This window comes from Neopelma chrysocephalum, unplaced genomic scaffold (assembly GCF_003984885.1).
Source record: "Neopelma chrysocephalum unplaced genomic scaffold, ASM398488v2 Primary Assembly neopelma1_26, whole genome shotgun sequence".
NCBI lineage: Eukaryota > Metazoa > Chordata > Aves > Passeriformes > Pipridae > Neopelma > Neopelma chrysocephalum.
In genome coordinates this window covers 4,473,997-4,491,193 of record NW_020897695.1, presented here as the reverse complement: position 1 = coordinate 4,491,193, position 17,197 = coordinate 4,473,997, and the positions used below count along the sequence as shown (strand labels likewise).

Sequence of the window (17,197 nt, the reverse complement as noted above, 5' to 3'; positions counted from 1 at the left end):
AGAGGAAAAAAGGGTTCTTTGGCATATAGAATTGCTTGTTCCCCCTTTCACATGTTTGCAAGAGCTGAAGAGATGATTTTTTTTTTAATCTGATACTTTATCAAATTTTAAACATTAGAATTTCAGCATTTTGTGAAATAAGGAAACAAAAACTATTAATTAAAAACAAAGAAAAAGGATTATTCAAAGAAACTTTCTAGATGCCCCTTCGATATAGTACCATGATCACTGCTTACTAAAGGTGACCAGTTCAGGGCTAGGGTCTAGAGGTTTCCATTTGCCATCATAGAGTTTAAATTCCAGTTATGGAGAAAAACTTGGACTAGTGCTGTAGTTCTCACGAGACACTGTGGAACCTATGTATTATTTATGGAAACAAAAACTCCCAGTGCTTTTACAGTTAGTCTGGTAAACAAGTAAGCAACTGAATGTCCCCACATTTCAAGGACAGTTCTCTCATCCTTGGCAAAATGAATTTTCCAACTGATCTGAGCTGGGTCAAGAACTGTCTTGGGAGAAAGTCAAGTTGGGCCACTGGTGTCCAATCTGAATGGAAGGAACCACAAAAGGTGCTACGCTGAAGAAACAAATAAGTGCATTTGGTTAAAGTGCTGGGAGGTTCTGGTCTTAATGATTTAGAAAGCAGGAAAACACCATGACACCTTAGAGTATTCACAGTAGTTCTATTTTAGTTTTCAGTACCTTGAAAAAAATTCAGCTGTACCTCAGAAAATGCAGTTTATACCACTAAAAACCACTGTGCTCCTGATGCTCCCCAAAGAGTGCCAGAGCCCAATATTGCAATCTTCAAGTTATGAAATAAAAATATGTCAATGTGATAAAACACATAAATTTATTATTGCCACATTTTTATTGATGCTAAGCTTGTTTGGGTTCTTTTTTAGCTTTAGTCTTTCTTTTCTATTTAAACATTCATGCAATTTGCTTTCTACTTTTTGTCTGAAAGCAGTGGTATTAGAAGAACTTTTTGGAAAGTAGAAAGTATATTTTTATAGGAACATTTTTTCCACCTGGACATTTAAAACCACATTTATACAAAAAGTTTTTGTCTTGCTGACTGAACATTAATGTTCTGAAAGATATTCATTGCAAGTAAAGATAGGATTCCTCTTTATAGACATGCTGTTTCATCATAGCATAGGTTGTTACAAATCCCATGTCATGAAAAATCCTCTTCATTTCTTTAAAGTCTGTGCGTGAGAACATTTCAAGATTAGAAGAAGAGAGATTTTCTGTTTCTAATGCAAGATAAATTTCTGTGACCTAGACTATCTAGTTCCATGCTTTGTTACTTCATGTTTGTACATGAACAACACATCAGTATTGTTTGAGAGAAGTTTAACGTTTTCAGCTAGTCTGGTCTTGTCATTTTATGAGAGCAATCTTGGAAACACAGGAGGAGGATGGAAATGCATTTCTAATGTACAATAATCCATTCATATAAAGTAACTATACTAGAAGGATTAAGGCTGTGAAATATCCCTTTCATGGTAAGAATGGGATAGATATGGTGCAAGGGTGGCTTTTAGTTGAGAGTCTCATAACCGTAACTCATAGTAATTTGCACTTGTGAAAATTAGATACATCTCCCATTTTTGTAACTTCTCTATTTCTCTTCTGCTATAACTATCAAGTTCTCTAGCACTATATTTTAACAACAGAACAACAGAACTATATAGACGCTACTAGAAATCCTGAAATTATGTTGATCATCATGAGGATTCTTGAGTAAGAAAATGTAAAAAGCTTCTGAAAATTACTTTTGAAGCTTAACACCTGATAAAATTGCAGAATTGATCCAAAAATTTAGGATAATTAAAAACTGAAGATGAACGTTTTGGCTCAGAAATATCTTTTGTTTTCTGTAATCAAGCCATTTGCTTGATTTTAAGTGCAAGTATAAATTCATTTGGGAAACACTGAGGATTTACCAACAGTAACAAACTCCCTTAGTGTGGAGCAGTAAGGGAAAGAAACAAAATTTCTATACATAATTTGATTTATTTATGGGGACTATTTTACCTTCTTGATAATACAGAGAACAGTTCTTGAGTCCTGCCTCATAATCCCAGCACAAAGGCCTATGACTGTCACACTGGGCCGTACTTCAGACCCTTTCCTGTCAGGTACCCACATTGTTTATGTAGATGCCAGCTTTGATACTTGATTTGTTACTCAAGGACTATTCTGGAAAATAGGTTCATAGAACCAGAAAGATATTGGTGGTTCCCTTCAGCAGAACAGCAAGCCATACTGTTGGACTGAGCCTGGCTGGACAGCGTTTCTAATTTTGCATCCCCAGCCTCAGAGATTCCATGTCATGTGGCCCAAGATGGCTTTGTCTTATGTTCCGAAGAAAATATTGGTCTGCCAGAAAGCAAAGATTCCACTTTTTTTTCCACAGCCAAGCTGTCAGAACACTCACTGCAATATTTTACTGTCACAAACTTTGCTTGCCAAGTCTGAAAACCTATCAGAAAGCACCTGCTTTTAAGAGCAAACTATTCTGTTATTATATTTAGTTTATTGTGCCATTCACAAACTCTCCCTGGAAGCCATGAATTAGCCATGATAAATGAACACTAAAATATTCAAGTGCTGTGCAAACTGCTGCAATACTCTAAGCATTAAAACATAAAATAAAATCACTGCTCTGCATAGCAATATGTCAAAATTTAATAGCTAGAAAACCAGCAACTATCAAACTAAGAGACACCATTACAAAGATTTTCTCATTAGCTTCACTTTAGAAAAATATTTAATTAGAATAAATACTATGTATATTTTAATTAAACATAAACAACCAATTTTATGTACTTCTAAGCATCAAAAAAGTTAGAAGACAATACTTTCATGCTATAAATGTAAAAAACCTTTCTTCATTCTTGCTCGTCTTAGAAAGACATCCCAGCATAAAACAGAATGTGTAAAGGTGGCAGAAAATGTCTCATAACCTTTAATTGAACACATGGAAGCATTGCTTTCAATGACAGTTCATATAAACTGACATATCAACCACATCAGGTTGGGGATAAAAACTGTTGTAATTCTCCAATTAATACTAACCTCTTAGCTTTACTTGTAATTATTTCACTCAACTCCCAAAACTCAGCTTATTAAGATCTATCCATCATGGTGTAGGTCATACAGTATTGCTATTGTTGGGCTTTTTGGCCTTTGTCTTTCTTCCTTTCCGTGAGAGGACCTTGCCTACAATGAATTCATAAAAGGGAAATGTGTTTTAAAAAGCAGAATAAAGGTAAAATGCAAACTAATTACTGTAGTTCCAGATTATTTATTTATTTATTTATGGGACTAATATTTCCCTGAACTTAGTTTCCTGCTTCCCTAGAAGAGGCACTCTTTGTGCTAGTCACTTGTAAGACTGCCAGTTGAACTATTTACCTGTACTTCACACCTTACTTATTGATGCACAGAGTGGCTGTTTTTCTTTCCACCATTTTTTTATCATCTGGGTGATCATGCGTATTTATTTAAAGCTCCTGCCTCAGGAATTTGATGTATTTCAGGTGAGATTGATACAACATCAGGTTACGATTATTTATGTTTAAAAAGCATACCCACAAGAAAACCAGCAGAAATTAGCAATGTTACAGTTATTCGTTACAAAAGACACAAACAGAAGGCCTGCAGCTCTCCTGACAGTTCAAGCAATCTTTCCCAGGAGACTCACATCAGCAGAAAAATGAACACATGAACTATTCATCCTAAATGAAGCATGATTTCTTCTGTAATTAAAGCAGGTTATCACCTGCATATATATGTTTCTGTATTTATAAACATACCTGAAATAAAAAATGTTGAAATATCCAGATAGATAATTTCTTTCTGAAGATACTGTTGGTGTTTAAAGGAAACACATCTCTAATAGAATTATTTTGTATAGTTATGACAAAAGGGGGGGACAACTGCAATTCAGGTAGCTCCAACTGGATGAAGACAGAAAAGTCTTTGTGCATTTTTCCAAGTTACTGCTTCCACAATTTGATCTGACGATTAGCTCTGAGTTGCAATTGGAACCAAAACTCTGGGTGCCCATCTGGATCGTGCTCACAGCAGTATGAAAACAGCTCAACACCTGCCTGTTTTATTTGTATAAGAATTATGACTGATGAGTTTAAATGTCTGCAGTAATTTCCTTCTGTCCATCCTGACTCTTGCTGATCACTGCCTCTGCTGCAGGAATCGATCAGCAGCTTGGGGAAGCAGCAATTTGTTGCTGTAATTCACAAAAGCTGTTTGGTCGGATTCGATCCACACTTCCAGTAGGAGTGGAAAGTTCTGGGAGGGGGGCAGGACAGATGGGAAACATGAGAACCACAATAGACTTTCAGATATACTATAAGCAAGTTTATGAAAAATAAGATCATGTGCTATCGAGTCATCCACACATAAAAAACCTAATATCAGTTAAAACAAAACAATCAAAAACCCCCACCTTGATTCCTCATTCCCTTTATAAAAGTAGTAATTCTGAAGTGTAGTCCTTTATAAAAAACTCAAAATAAATAAAAAAAACAACACAAAACACGAAGTTGCAATAGTCAATTTTCCCTGTGCTTTTTCATTACGTCAGCTACCTAACTTACTTTTACTTGCTTCCTTAGCCATATCAGCCAGCTAAAAGTTACAATATGATGAAATCAGGCTTTAATTTGTTGGGTTTAGTGGCTAAACACTCATCAAGAAGATAACAGACATGTTCACCTTTGAAACCCAAGACTGCCTGTTGTCATTCCACCGAGTGCTAGGTAGGACCACAAGCAATTTGTTCTCTGAGAAGACAGTGCTTTTAATCCTCTCACAACTATACCCATTCAGGGCAACATTTCCCTGGTCATATTCTGCACCAAAGTGAAGCTTCCCACAGTGCTACTGCATTCAGTTCATTCCAAAACTCTACCTTCTGCTCACTCAGCAATCCCATCAGTCAATCCATCACTGCTTCTTCACAGCTGCTCCCTCTTTTTTTCTTTCTTGGCTAAAGATCACTTGTACAATTTTCAAACTAAGACTATCCCTTACCTCTGAAAATCAATCAGCACTCTAGTTCATGTCGTAAGTAAACTTAAAAAAAAAATAATCAATTTTGTGTTTAAGGTCACTTATAATCTATTTTTTTAGGTTTTTTAATACATCTTAAAGGAGAACAGACTGCTTTTTCAAAATTCACACATCATTTATGGTTACTGTCTTCAGGAACAAAAACAAGTTAACAAATAATTATCTGCAATTGTTAATGAATTTGAAGAAAAAAATCACTGCTTCAGAGTGAAAAATGGCAAGCGCTTGCTTCACTTCAGGGAACGAAAAATAATTGGGTTGCAAGCCTGCACCCTACCAGAAGAAAATCTGGAAATATGCTTTAACCCTCACAACCTTTAGCATACCTGTAAGTGTGTAAAGGATGAATGCTCCATCTGCGGTCTCATACTGCACTGCAGTGAGTTCACATAACTGATATGGGGTAGCCAAGCCTCTTTCCTAAGGAACGACTCAATGTAGTACAGTAGAAGAGCCATAGCCTGCCTAATTCCAGGCAAGAATTTGTTGGCAATAGATCCATAGAGCACACCTTGCTCTAACCACTCTCAGATACATACTCTCCAAGGCAGTATTAATAGAGTCACTCTCCTGATGAATTGTAAACATCCTATATAAGTCTAATTTAAAAACATAAACAAAACCAACCAACCAGAAAACCCCAAACAAAGAGTTTTGGTAAATATTCCTGTAAAAGTACACAAAGGTAATAAAGGCATTCAGGATGTCTAAGGCATCCCATTTTCTGTTCCCAATGTAGAAGCAGCTCTTCAGCATGACAAAGATAACTTAGTCATACTGTACTGTAGCGTAGATCTGCTTCAAACAGGGTCATTAAAGCCATAATATGTTTTAAAAATCCAAACACTAAGTTACTGTAAGACTTTGAACAGCCCCCAAAATACAGCGCCTAACCATGCTGTTCTCTCACCTTTTTCCTCCCATGCTGTCCCCCCATTACTACAGCACTGAAGCAGACACAACTCGTAACTATATATTTTCCTCTGAAAATAAGTGATCTTTCTAACTTTCCTTAATCTTGGCAAATGTGTAGCTCAATATCTTTCATTAATACTTATTAACTATTCTTTTCTACATTGAACTTTTAGGTATTTAAATCTCTAATGTGATTCTATAACTACAGGTTTTATGAGGTGCATGCTTATTCCCACAGTTATGGAAATGGAAAAGAGAGTGTTAAGTACAAATTCCTGGCCTCAAGATCTTTCAGCTCAATAAAGAAACAATTCAATTTAATAAATACAATTAACGTTTTATCTCGCAAATTTAAAGGGTTTTTTTACCTCCCAAAGAAGCTTTTTTACCTACCACAAAGAAGGGTGTTTTTTCTGCAAAAATTTTTTCCTCTAAAACAATGTAGTTTCCCTGTTATTTTTCATATCATTGTAAATTCAAAATGTGGGAAAAGGCAGAATTTATACAAAACCACACTCATCACAGGAGTTATCTGACATTTTGGGGGGGAAAAAAATCAAATTATTTGTCTTAGGAAAATTTTCTCATTCAAAAAATCAAATAGCTCAGATTTCTCTTTCATACATTTGGAATAAGATGTCAAGTCACGTATCAAAACAAGCTGTTGAGGGAGACAGAAGGCAAAAAGAACTTCAGGTTCATGCTGTCCAAATGAATCCTTCTGTATTTCTATAGGTTTAAAATAAAAGATAAGCAAAATAATCCTGGCAGCTTTCAGCCCTCAAAAGTCCTAAGAACTGGTACCTGAACTCCTAGTTGTCATAAGTAATGCCTGCAGAAAAAGTGAATTGAGTCCTGGCCCACTGGAGGCTGTTTTCTCTTCAAAATATCAATAGGGAAGACAACATATTTGTCCATAACACAATTGTCTTCAGCTGTCCTTGAAATGATTGACAGCCAGCATTAAGTTTTAGGGATGCTCAGAAGATATTTAATGTCAAGTTCAATGTAGAATGTGCTAGTATTTTAAGAACAACACCTGTTCCAAAGCCTTTGAATACTATTATCAATCCCAGAAAACAGAAGGAGCCAGAAGCACTTGGCAAAATAAACTCTAAAAGAAGACTTTTCTTACTGTTAAAGAAGTTTCTCTCCTGTCTGCAATTTGAGAATGGCTTGTTTGTTTCTCTATCTCCCCTCCCCCCTTCTTTTTTCCTTCTTTCTAATTTATTTATTTTTAGATTGAGTGGGCATGAAACAACATTGCTTCGGGATTAGGTTGTTGCTTGCACACTTTTTTCTTCTAGTCACTTTAACACAAGGTAAGGTAAGCTTTCCTGTGACAATGCAAAACTGCTGTAAGCAGCAGCCTTTGTTCACCTTTTCCAGGCAACAGTTGATGTAATACAGGCAACTTGCTTTTCTTTCAAAAATATATCTCCTCGGAATAGTACTAACAGCACTTAATGCTCTGTAAACCCATACCTTTCCTGATTTAATGTAATATATTCATGCATATCTATTTGCTTACACTTCTACATGTGCTTGAGGCAGTGGGGTTTTTTTGTATTTCTATTGTTCTGTTGCCCTGAACAATACTCTGAGCACCTTTTCTTTGCATTCAGAAAGACTGGGAATGTGTATAAAATTGCTACCTGCACACATAAAATAAAAAAAAAACCCAATAAAATAAAAGTTGAATACATAAGAGCAACGATCACAATAAGAGAAATCTATTTTCAGGGTAAACCTATCTACTCATTGAAATGTTATCAGAGAAGAAAGTAGGATATGTTTGGAAAAAGAAAAAAGGGTAAGCTTACAGAACCTCTGTAGTGTGAATCCTGATAATCATCTCTAAGATTTAGAAACCCTCTAAAGAGTTTTTTTCCATTCACACAGAGTACATGTTCATTCAAATATATGTCACTTCAAATATACAGATTTGTTTAGATCACTGCACTGTGTATCAGGTTTCTACCCCGAAGCAATGCAGAGGATAATATTCTTTTATTATTCAGAAAAAAAAATCCCTTATTTACTTACTCTTTTCCATTCTTAAGTTTCAAACACTTGCCTTGAATTCAAATACAGAGTTTATTTCTGTAGTAATGATGTGTGTTACTAGTCTAACTTTACATTTATAGCATTAACCTAAGACTTAAAAGTGGTGTGATTAATGAATTATATATATCCTCTGAATGGAAGAACTGCATAATTATCATTCTATCTTCTTTCTGTCTAACAAAAAAGAAGAGAACAGCACCTGACAACTTGAATACATCAGCGTTTTCTATAGCAATAAGAATAAAATATACCACAATGACCATTTTTCACGACTTTAAGGAATAGCCCAGTTATTGCATTTTTAAAATGGTGTGTGCATGCATTTTTTTTCCCTTGAATTAGATCCTTAGGACCAGAAATCAAGAATTAAGAGACACGGTCTTAAGATGCCTCCAAAACTTTCAGGCCTAACTTCAGCTTAGGTTAGAATCAGAAGTTACTGTAGCTGTTGAAAGCAAAGATCACCAAATAAACCAACGTTAAATAATGAGGTTCTACGCCCCCAACATTTGTGCCAAAAGAAGAGGAAAATATTTTACAATTAGCTGTTTAATCTAGCCTCTTGGTTATTTCCAGTAAAGAGCAACAACACAACACAGATTCCAAACATCCAAAATATAAACCCTGGTTTATATTCAAAATCACATTTGTCTTTTTTTAGTAACAGAGCTACAGTGAGCTGCAACACAGGCCACGTCTTACAGAGACAAGTACAGAGAGGCAAGGTCTGCTCTTTTGGGCTCTGAGCTGAGAACAGGCAATGTTTTTTCCAGTGCTGACTATACTTTTGCAGTGAAAAATACATAATTAATTCAGGAAACCCCATTATTTACTTATGCAAGGATATAAGTAAAAAGCCCAAAACAATTCTTCATTAACATAAGACCAACAGCATATGTATCTTTGGAAATTTCCCTCTGTCTGACTCACTTCATCTTTATGACAAAGAACTACAGCAGCTTCACTGCACCTGCACTCCCTCAGAGGGAGAGTTTGACAGACCATGAGCTTTTCCACTGTCACTGCTTGAAGTCTCTTTGACACTGATCAGTGCATATCATAGTTTGTCACCCTTCTTTCAACACAAGATTTTACAGAATCACAGAATCAATTAGGTTGAACAAGACCTCTGAGATCATCAAATCCAACCTTTGACTGAACACCACCATGTCAACGAGACCATGGCACTAAGTGCCACATCCAGTCTTTCCTTAAACACCTCCAGGGTCAGTGACTCCATCAGCTCCCTTGGGAGCCCATTCCAATATCTAATCACCCTTCTGTGAAGAATTTCTTCCTAATGTACAACCTAAACCTCCCCTGATACAGCTTAAGACTATGTCCTCTCATCGTGTCACTTATTGCCTAAGAGAAGAGACTGACTCCCACCTTGCTACAACCTCCTTCCAGGCAGTTGTAGAGTGATAAGGTCACTCCTGAGCCTGCTCTTCTCCAGGCTAAATAACTCCAGCTCCCTCAGCTGCTCCTCATAGGACATGCACTCCAGACCCTTCACCAGGTTTTCTGCCCTTATCTGGACCCACGCCAGCACCTCAATGTCCTTCTTGAATTGAGGGGTCCAGAACTGGACGCAGGACTTAAGGTGCAGCATTACCAGTGCCGAGTGCAGGGGGAGAAGCACCTCCCTAGTCCTGCTGGCCACACTGTTCCTGATACAGCCCAGGATGCCACTAGCCTTCTTGGATACCTGGGCACACTGCTGGCTCATGTTCAGCTGGCTATCAACCAACATCATCAGGTCTTTTTTCACTGTGCCACTTTCCAGCCACTTTGCCCCCAGCCCGTAGCTGGAGCACATTTTGTCTTTGTGAGGTGGACCATTCTGATCCTGAAGTCTGATCAATAACCTTCTTCCCCTGAAGTTCAGTTGTTGTTTCCTTACATCTGACACTGCTGCAATTCCTTGAGCCCTTTTGAGAGAGAACCACCAAGCAGCCAAGAAGCACTTTCCTGCTTTTGAAGCTTCTGTGATACGATTATGCAGCACATTGACCAGTGTAGGGAGGCTAGGATTCACTCTGAATGAGACGCAGAATCTGACAACGAAGTTGCAGAGAGTGTTAGTGCATTGGCTCAACCTAGCAGACATCACTAGTTTGTTTATGAGACAGAAAGGCAAGTGATGGGGGTAGCTGATGAAGAGTGGGGGAGGAATCTGACCCTGCAATCTGGAAAGATCACTGCATACAAAGGCTTTCAGCTCTGTACCAACTGATGATGATGCAAAAGAAACAACCTGGTTCTACCCACAGTGCCAGCAGAAGTATGCTGGCATCACATTTGATATGCTTAAAACTATATGTTCTCATCAGGTATCTTTCAATCACACCTGAGGGTAACCAAAGCAATCAGAAAGCTGATTCCATCTGATCAACAAGGAAAAAAAAAGTTATGAAAATTGCTGCTTAGGTGCAAAGCTCTTTTGTTAGTACTTAAGTAAGGTTTTAATTGGAAAACATATCTGAATGTAGAAGTTGTTCAGCAAATACAGAATTATCAAATTGTCACCACTGACAGTGAGCAAGAAGGAATCAACTCAGTTTGATCTTCAGATAAGACTGATCACGCAAGGTTGATAATAAGAATGTGAAGTGCACACTTAGTTTGGAAACTGATCAGATTTGACAGACAAGAGATAATTATAGAACTTCAGCTGTCATTTTATAGTATAACCATACACAAAATTGTTGTCCTTTTTTTGATTATAAATTAATGAGGACATTTGCTGAATCTCCGTTAGCTTTTCTCCATGAGAAAGTCTCACAGATTTTCAGCAACAACAACCCCCCTATGTATTTAATCTATTTAAATAAATAAATAGTACATACAGAATATTTTTTATTTACATATATATAAATGAAAACAATAGAACATAATTTCCTACCATACAACTGTTTTTTAATGCTTTGCCTAATATAAATAGGGTTAAGAAGCAAAAATATGCAAATTTCCAATTCAAAAGCTTGAAGTGAAATAACTCACTTCAGACATTCAGTTTCTTAATATTTGGTGGTGGGGTTAATTATAGGCTTATATTTGAAATGTTTTCACACTTGATATTTTATCTTGAAAATCTAAAAAGAAAAACAAACCTCCAAACCAGCCAGAAAAAACCCTAACCCACGACCTACTCATTTGAAAAGTTTTGTATTTTTTTTCCCAATTGGCAATAAACTCATTGCTAACAGAGGGGGCAAAAAGTCTTTGGATGACCTGGTGCTTAGTTATTGGGGGGGGAGGGGGAAGGAGCCCTTTGAGAAAGCATTGACTTAAATTACAATGTCAGGAACACAAAAGATATTTTCGAGTTGTGAGAAGATGGAGGTATAATATAGCACATAGGCAGATCGAAGAGTTCTGTCATGGAAATGCAGATAAGCAAACCTTTAATGCTGCTCTTCCATGTGTGCAACTCAGGTAATAGGAAGTTTGCAGGAAATCTCTGCAATCCCCTATACAGCTAAGAGGCACCCCAAAATTAATCCAATTCTTTTGTTTAGCACATATACTCTGGTTTCATATGTAAAGAATATTTATGTATAACATACATACAACAAAATATCTACTGTGAGCATTCTGAGCACCTGAAGAACCTGTCAAGCAGTTGTTATATAATTTTTTGAGATATTCAATTTTTGCAACAAACGTGGGTAGAGCCCTTCCCAAATCTTCGTTCATGAAGCCTAGCCATGATGATGCAAAGTTTAAAAAATTATTTGAATTAATTTTTGAAAATTTCGTGCAAAGCAAAGCATATTTTCTAATATTATCTGGAATCCCTTCTTGCACTCTTGCCCGGAATTAGAATTATCCCTCTTCTGGATTAAAGATGCATTGGTGGATTAGTCTATCACTGATGACAACATAATATATCCTTCCCACAGGCTTAAACTGGAAAGAGGTCTGTTAACTACAGAGTATATTAGAACAACTGCCAAAAAAAACCCCCAATACCAAAAAACCTTTGACAGTATTTTAACATTTAAATATCATCATGTGTGAGGTCAAAGTAGTTTGTGAAACATAACCTCAGGTTCAGTGCCATGTATCAGTCCTATTCCTTTCACAGACTGTATCATCTGTAAAACTAGTGAGACACAGGACTGATTCCTGCAAGGATTAGCCATTGATATTACTTTTAGCTTGAGCCACCTGAACAACCTCTGGAATACCAACCACACAGGCAATTTAAGTGAAAAATAAATTAGTTTTTATTTTTTTACTTGATGCTTGGATATATATACACATTTTGCAAAATTGTACTTTTTAATTTGATTTCTTTTAATCAGTTAAAAAGTATTAATTTTTATATTTAAATTTAGGAATTTCAAAGCAATAAAGGAGATGAGCTATTTCTGGAGGTTTTAAATTTAGTTATGATGTGGAGCGATCCACAGAACTTTGTTTAAGATAGCATCAAGTTGATTAATTGCTTTACCCTAACACTCTAAAGGAGATATTATGTTATTCTATAAATTAAGAGACATGCTACCAGATTTCCATAGAATAGCACCATCCTCCAAAGTTTTACTAGATGTAAGACTATCTAGTTCATAAAACATCTTCCCTTGTGAACTACTGGGAATATTTCACATGTCAATAATCATACCATAACAACTTCTAGAATACACTTGCTTAATATTTGAGCCAAATTCTGGAACACTAACTAAACCCAAAAATCTCAGTGCCTGTAATAAAAAAATAATGTGCTGTATTTTCTGGTGAAATTAAATATCTAATTACATTATTTTCCAATTACATTCCAGGAAAAAGTAGATGAGTTGTTAGCATTAAATTTCAATGTAAGACACTGAGGTCTGTTTCTTGTTTAAGAAAAGATCATTCCATTTGACTTCATGAAGCTCAGTAGAATCATTGCCTTAAAAGTGTAGCTTCTTTCGGGCATAGAATTCAGCTAAGTAATAAACTTTCTACCACACTTATCTGTTGGTGTCACTGAGAAGATGGGGATTAAACATTTTTCTAGTATTTTATTTAATAAAAGAGGCCAGTATAGAATTCATAAAGCATTTGTGTGCACAGCTCACAAGCTGCGTGCTCCATCCTTTGAAAGGAAGCCATTGTAAAGGGGGAGGGTCCTGAGCACAAAGAAGGGAAGAACTGCTTTTCTGGCAAATAACAGTATCAGCAGCAAAACTCTTACTAGTACTGCTTCAATATGCAGTAAATAATACTCATACACTTCACAGATATAAAAGGGTGGAGGATGGGGGAAAAGGACTTTGAGTTCTGCAGTTCAAGGAATTTAAAGGTACATCTAAGTAGTCTTAAGAGAGATTGCTTTATAGAGAAGTATCAGTTACATACAGCCCTGGATCATAATTATTTGTGTATGCTCAGATTAGCAGAACAGTTATAATAAAGCTCTGTGCTTCTCTGCAGTTGATCTCAGTGACTGTATTATTTTCTTGACATTTTACAACTTATTGATTCAATAATCACAGTTCAGTTGTCTTAATCACACGGTAATCAAACCATCGAGGAAATACCAATAGATACACAATCAAGAAGATTTCAAACCAATTAGATGGCAATGTTTTCAGTCAAGAAACCGCCAATAGCAACTCAAATCTGAGTTGTTTTTCCTCCACGATGTATGCCTGGGTTTTTAGAAAGGGAAATTAAGGGAAGGGAGTTCATTTTAGTCCAAATCCACTATCTCCCCGTTCCTTTTAGTTGCTTTAATATGAGTGAGCCCCATCAAAGAAGAAACAAAACTCAAGACTCCTACAGGCGACTCTCAACCCACGGCCGGAGGGGGAGCACGCCAGCCCCTCACGGGAAGGCAGCGCCTTGCCGGGAAAGCTCCCAGCGGAGCCGGGGCGCCGCGGGAGGAGCCGTGTGCGGGAGCTGGGAGCGGAGCCCAGCGCCGGACCCGCCCGCGGCCGGGACCTGTCCATGGTCCTGCAGTCGGGCGGCCGCCGCTGTCGGCGGCACCGCCGAGGAGCCCTTCCCCTGCTCCCGGCTGCCTCCCTCCACTAACGCCCTGCAACAGCTGCTGCCACGGATGAGCCCGATTTACGGGAACTCAGCTTTTAGGGAGGAGATTTAATATGGGGGCTGGGGGTAATAAAGACAAAAAAGAAAATCCCAAAACCTCTCGCCAAAGCCCTGCCCAGGCTCTGAGCGAACCTTTCCCTCGCGGTCTCTCGGCTGCTCGGGGCGCTGGGGAAGCCCCAGCCCAGTGCACAACTTTCCTGCAGAGATCCTGGCTCCGGCCACCTTGAAGCCTCCGGACAGGGGGTCGGGGGCAGAGGGTACCGGGCACCCTCCTCACCTGCAAAGCTGTGGAGAAACCAGGCAGGAGAGCGGGAGAGGCTGAGAGCTCCCTCGCCTCTCCCTCCTCATTGCCGGCTTCTGGTACCAAGGAAACCCCAGGGCGGCGGAGGGGAGGGAAGAGGAGCCTCCCACCACACGCGCAGCGCTCTCCGTGTATCCCCTTCTCCGGGCGTCCGGAGCCCCAGCCCGGACTCACGTGTGCCGTCAAACCGGGTAGCGATGGTGTCGAGGAAGGTGTTCTGGGGTGCCAGTAATCCCTTCATAACCGGCATTTTTCCAGCGCGGTGCGAGGTTCCCCATCAAAGTTTGTCTACGAGGGTGGTTCGAGAAGAAAGTGCATAGGGCGCAGGGAGGGAGGAGGCGGAGGGATAGAGGGGAGGAGGATGGGGATGCCGCCGCACCGCCTCCGGCGCCAGGAGCCCCCCTCTCGTCAGCCCTGACACCGCACAGCGCTCCCGCTCCCGCTCCCGCTCCCGCTCCCGCCCCCGCTGCGAGTGCCGGGCAGGGCGGCGCGGGGCGCGCACAAGTGCGGGACGGAGCACAGGTGAGGGGGCGAGCACAGGTGAGGGGCCGAGCCCCCTCCCCGCACCCCTCCAAAGGCAAGGGGGACGGGGGCGCCGGTGGAAAGCGGCCGTGAGGGAGGACGGGCTGGAGAAGGGCAGGGAGCTGGGGAAGAGGCACTTTTATCCACCTGTGGCCGGAGCCAGGTGGGGTGGGGCAGCACAGCACAGCACAGCACAGGGACCGGGGGCCACCCGGGCGATGCGAGGCTTCTTCTGACCCCGCCAGCTTTCGGCTCTAGCATAGGAGAAGTTTCTCAGGCCTATTAGCTCACATGAACCCTGCTCTATGAGTAACAATGTCGCAGCGTAAAGCACAGCCTCTTACGAGGCTGGAAGGAGAAACGCCCCTGAAGGACAGTAAATGCCTCTGTAGGTGTTCAGTGGAGAGCAAGACTAGAACATGGATAATGCTCCATCAGGTGTGTGGTCTCAGGCATCATTCACATTTATCTATTTATTTAAGGGATAGGCACTTGCTGTCACTGTGAATATCTCCTAGAATATTCTTTCAAAATTCTTCCCTGAAAAATTCCTGAAATAAATATATTTTTTTTCTGCCAGCCAAAAAGAGAATTGAGATTTATATCCTAAATCAGGAGGTGTAATGTGTAAATTAAAATAAATAAATATATAACAATAGTATTAAAGAATTCCCATTGGGATGAGTAACCTGCTCAGGCTGGTACCATGGCTCTTTAAATGCTGCCAGATAACTCTCCATGGTACAGTCATTTCACTTAGTGTAGCAGCAATGGCAAAACTTCTCCATGTTCTTTCAGGACTAAAATACACTAGAAAAAAGAAATGGGAGTACACTCCCTAATCTAGAAAATCTCTGTGCAGAGGAAGCCTGTTGGGCTCTTGCTGTTTCACAGTATTGCTTTTTTGTATTTTTTGCGATTCCTATTTATTTAGGGTTCTCTCTTTCTCCAGACAGAGGACTTTGATTCCCACTTTTTAGCTTAAGCAGCCAGAGAGAGGTTCCAGAAGAGACAAAAAGGGTCTTTCTTTACAACACATAATTAAAAGTGAAAAACACGAAGAACGTCAGAAAATGCTGATGCATAGGGTTTATGGCATAATATAAAGTCTACCTGTGGTAACCCCTCCTTGGCTCTGAAGAACACAGCAATATTTTGCTGAGACCATGAATCTGTCCAATTGTCCTTGTACTAGAAGCCTGTACAAATCAGTCAACGTAGAGTGCCGGTTCAGTTTTCAGAAGCAGCACGTGAAAAGAGAGACTGCCTTACAGTACTTTGGAAGTCTCCAAGATCTCACAGTACTATCAGTTTCTTAGCTAGCTGATAAACTTCAAATTCCTGTCAGCCTTGCCCTTAAACTGTACAAACACCAGTATTGCCCTTAAAATGTACAATTTTTAATACTGAATGTTAGCAAGTTTTAATTTTCTTTACTTATTATTCTCACATCTTCTAGTTCAATATAAGCAGAGTCACAAAATTAATTTCTCTTGATAGGTTTCCATTTAATTTCACTGGCTATTTGGGTTTGATGGTACAGCATGTACCTACCTATGAAATAAAGAAAACTCTGTTCCACTAGAGCATGATCAGATTTTCGATTCTGACAAAATGTTCAGCAACAGAGGTTGTTAAGGTAAATCTGAATCTTTGAAATCTGACAAGGGACTTACCTATGTTGTAACTGTGTGTTGTGGTTGTGTTTCAGTTTGTATTCTTTTCCATGGCCTGCCTAAACATCATTTAAGTAGGTATATGGTGAAGGAGAAAGGAATATATTCTTAATTTTACTACAGGCAGTCAGGAGACAGTAACTCATACACGCAATTAAAGATATAAATGTATTTCTTAATTTTGATCATCACAAAAGTAGAAAAAGAGATTATTTTCCAGGGGAGTCAAATTGTTAACTGATAAGTCTGCAAGCCCATAAGTGACTAAGACTGAACTTCCTCACGCACAGAGACCACCAAGTCTGAGCTGTAATCATACAATTTTGAGGGTTCTGTTGTATAACAGCTTCAGTAAGTTTAGAGCTTTATTAAGAGCTCATGGAAATTTCTTAAAAACCACGAGACAGAAAATCCTTGAATAAAGCCTTAAGACTTAGATTGGGCAAAAAATGCCAAAAGTTTATGCAAACACACACCTCAGAAAGGATGGATATGTGCTAGAGGAGTTACATGGCATATTTCATGATAATGGTGAACACAATTTGCAGTTATTGAAATGTATTCACCA

The 17,197-nt window shown here is 39.0% G+C and overlaps 1 protein-coding gene across 2 annotated transcripts in view; it reads right to left on the bottom strand.

Moving 5' to 3' along the window:
• Window positions 1-14,730, bottom strand: part of KCNH8 (potassium voltage-gated channel subfamily H member 8) — a 179,983-nt gene extending 165,253 nt beyond the window's left edge. For both annotated transcript variants that reach the window (XM_027675368.1, XM_027675369.1), the window contains exon 1: window positions 14,606-14,730. In XM_027675368.1, coding sequence (XP_027531169.1) covers window positions 14,606-14,681 — 76 coding nt within the window. In that variant the 5' untranslated portion in view covers window positions 14,682-14,730. The remainder of the gene's footprint in view (window positions 1-14,605) is intronic.
• Window positions 14,731-17,197: the final 2,467 nt, after the last annotated feature.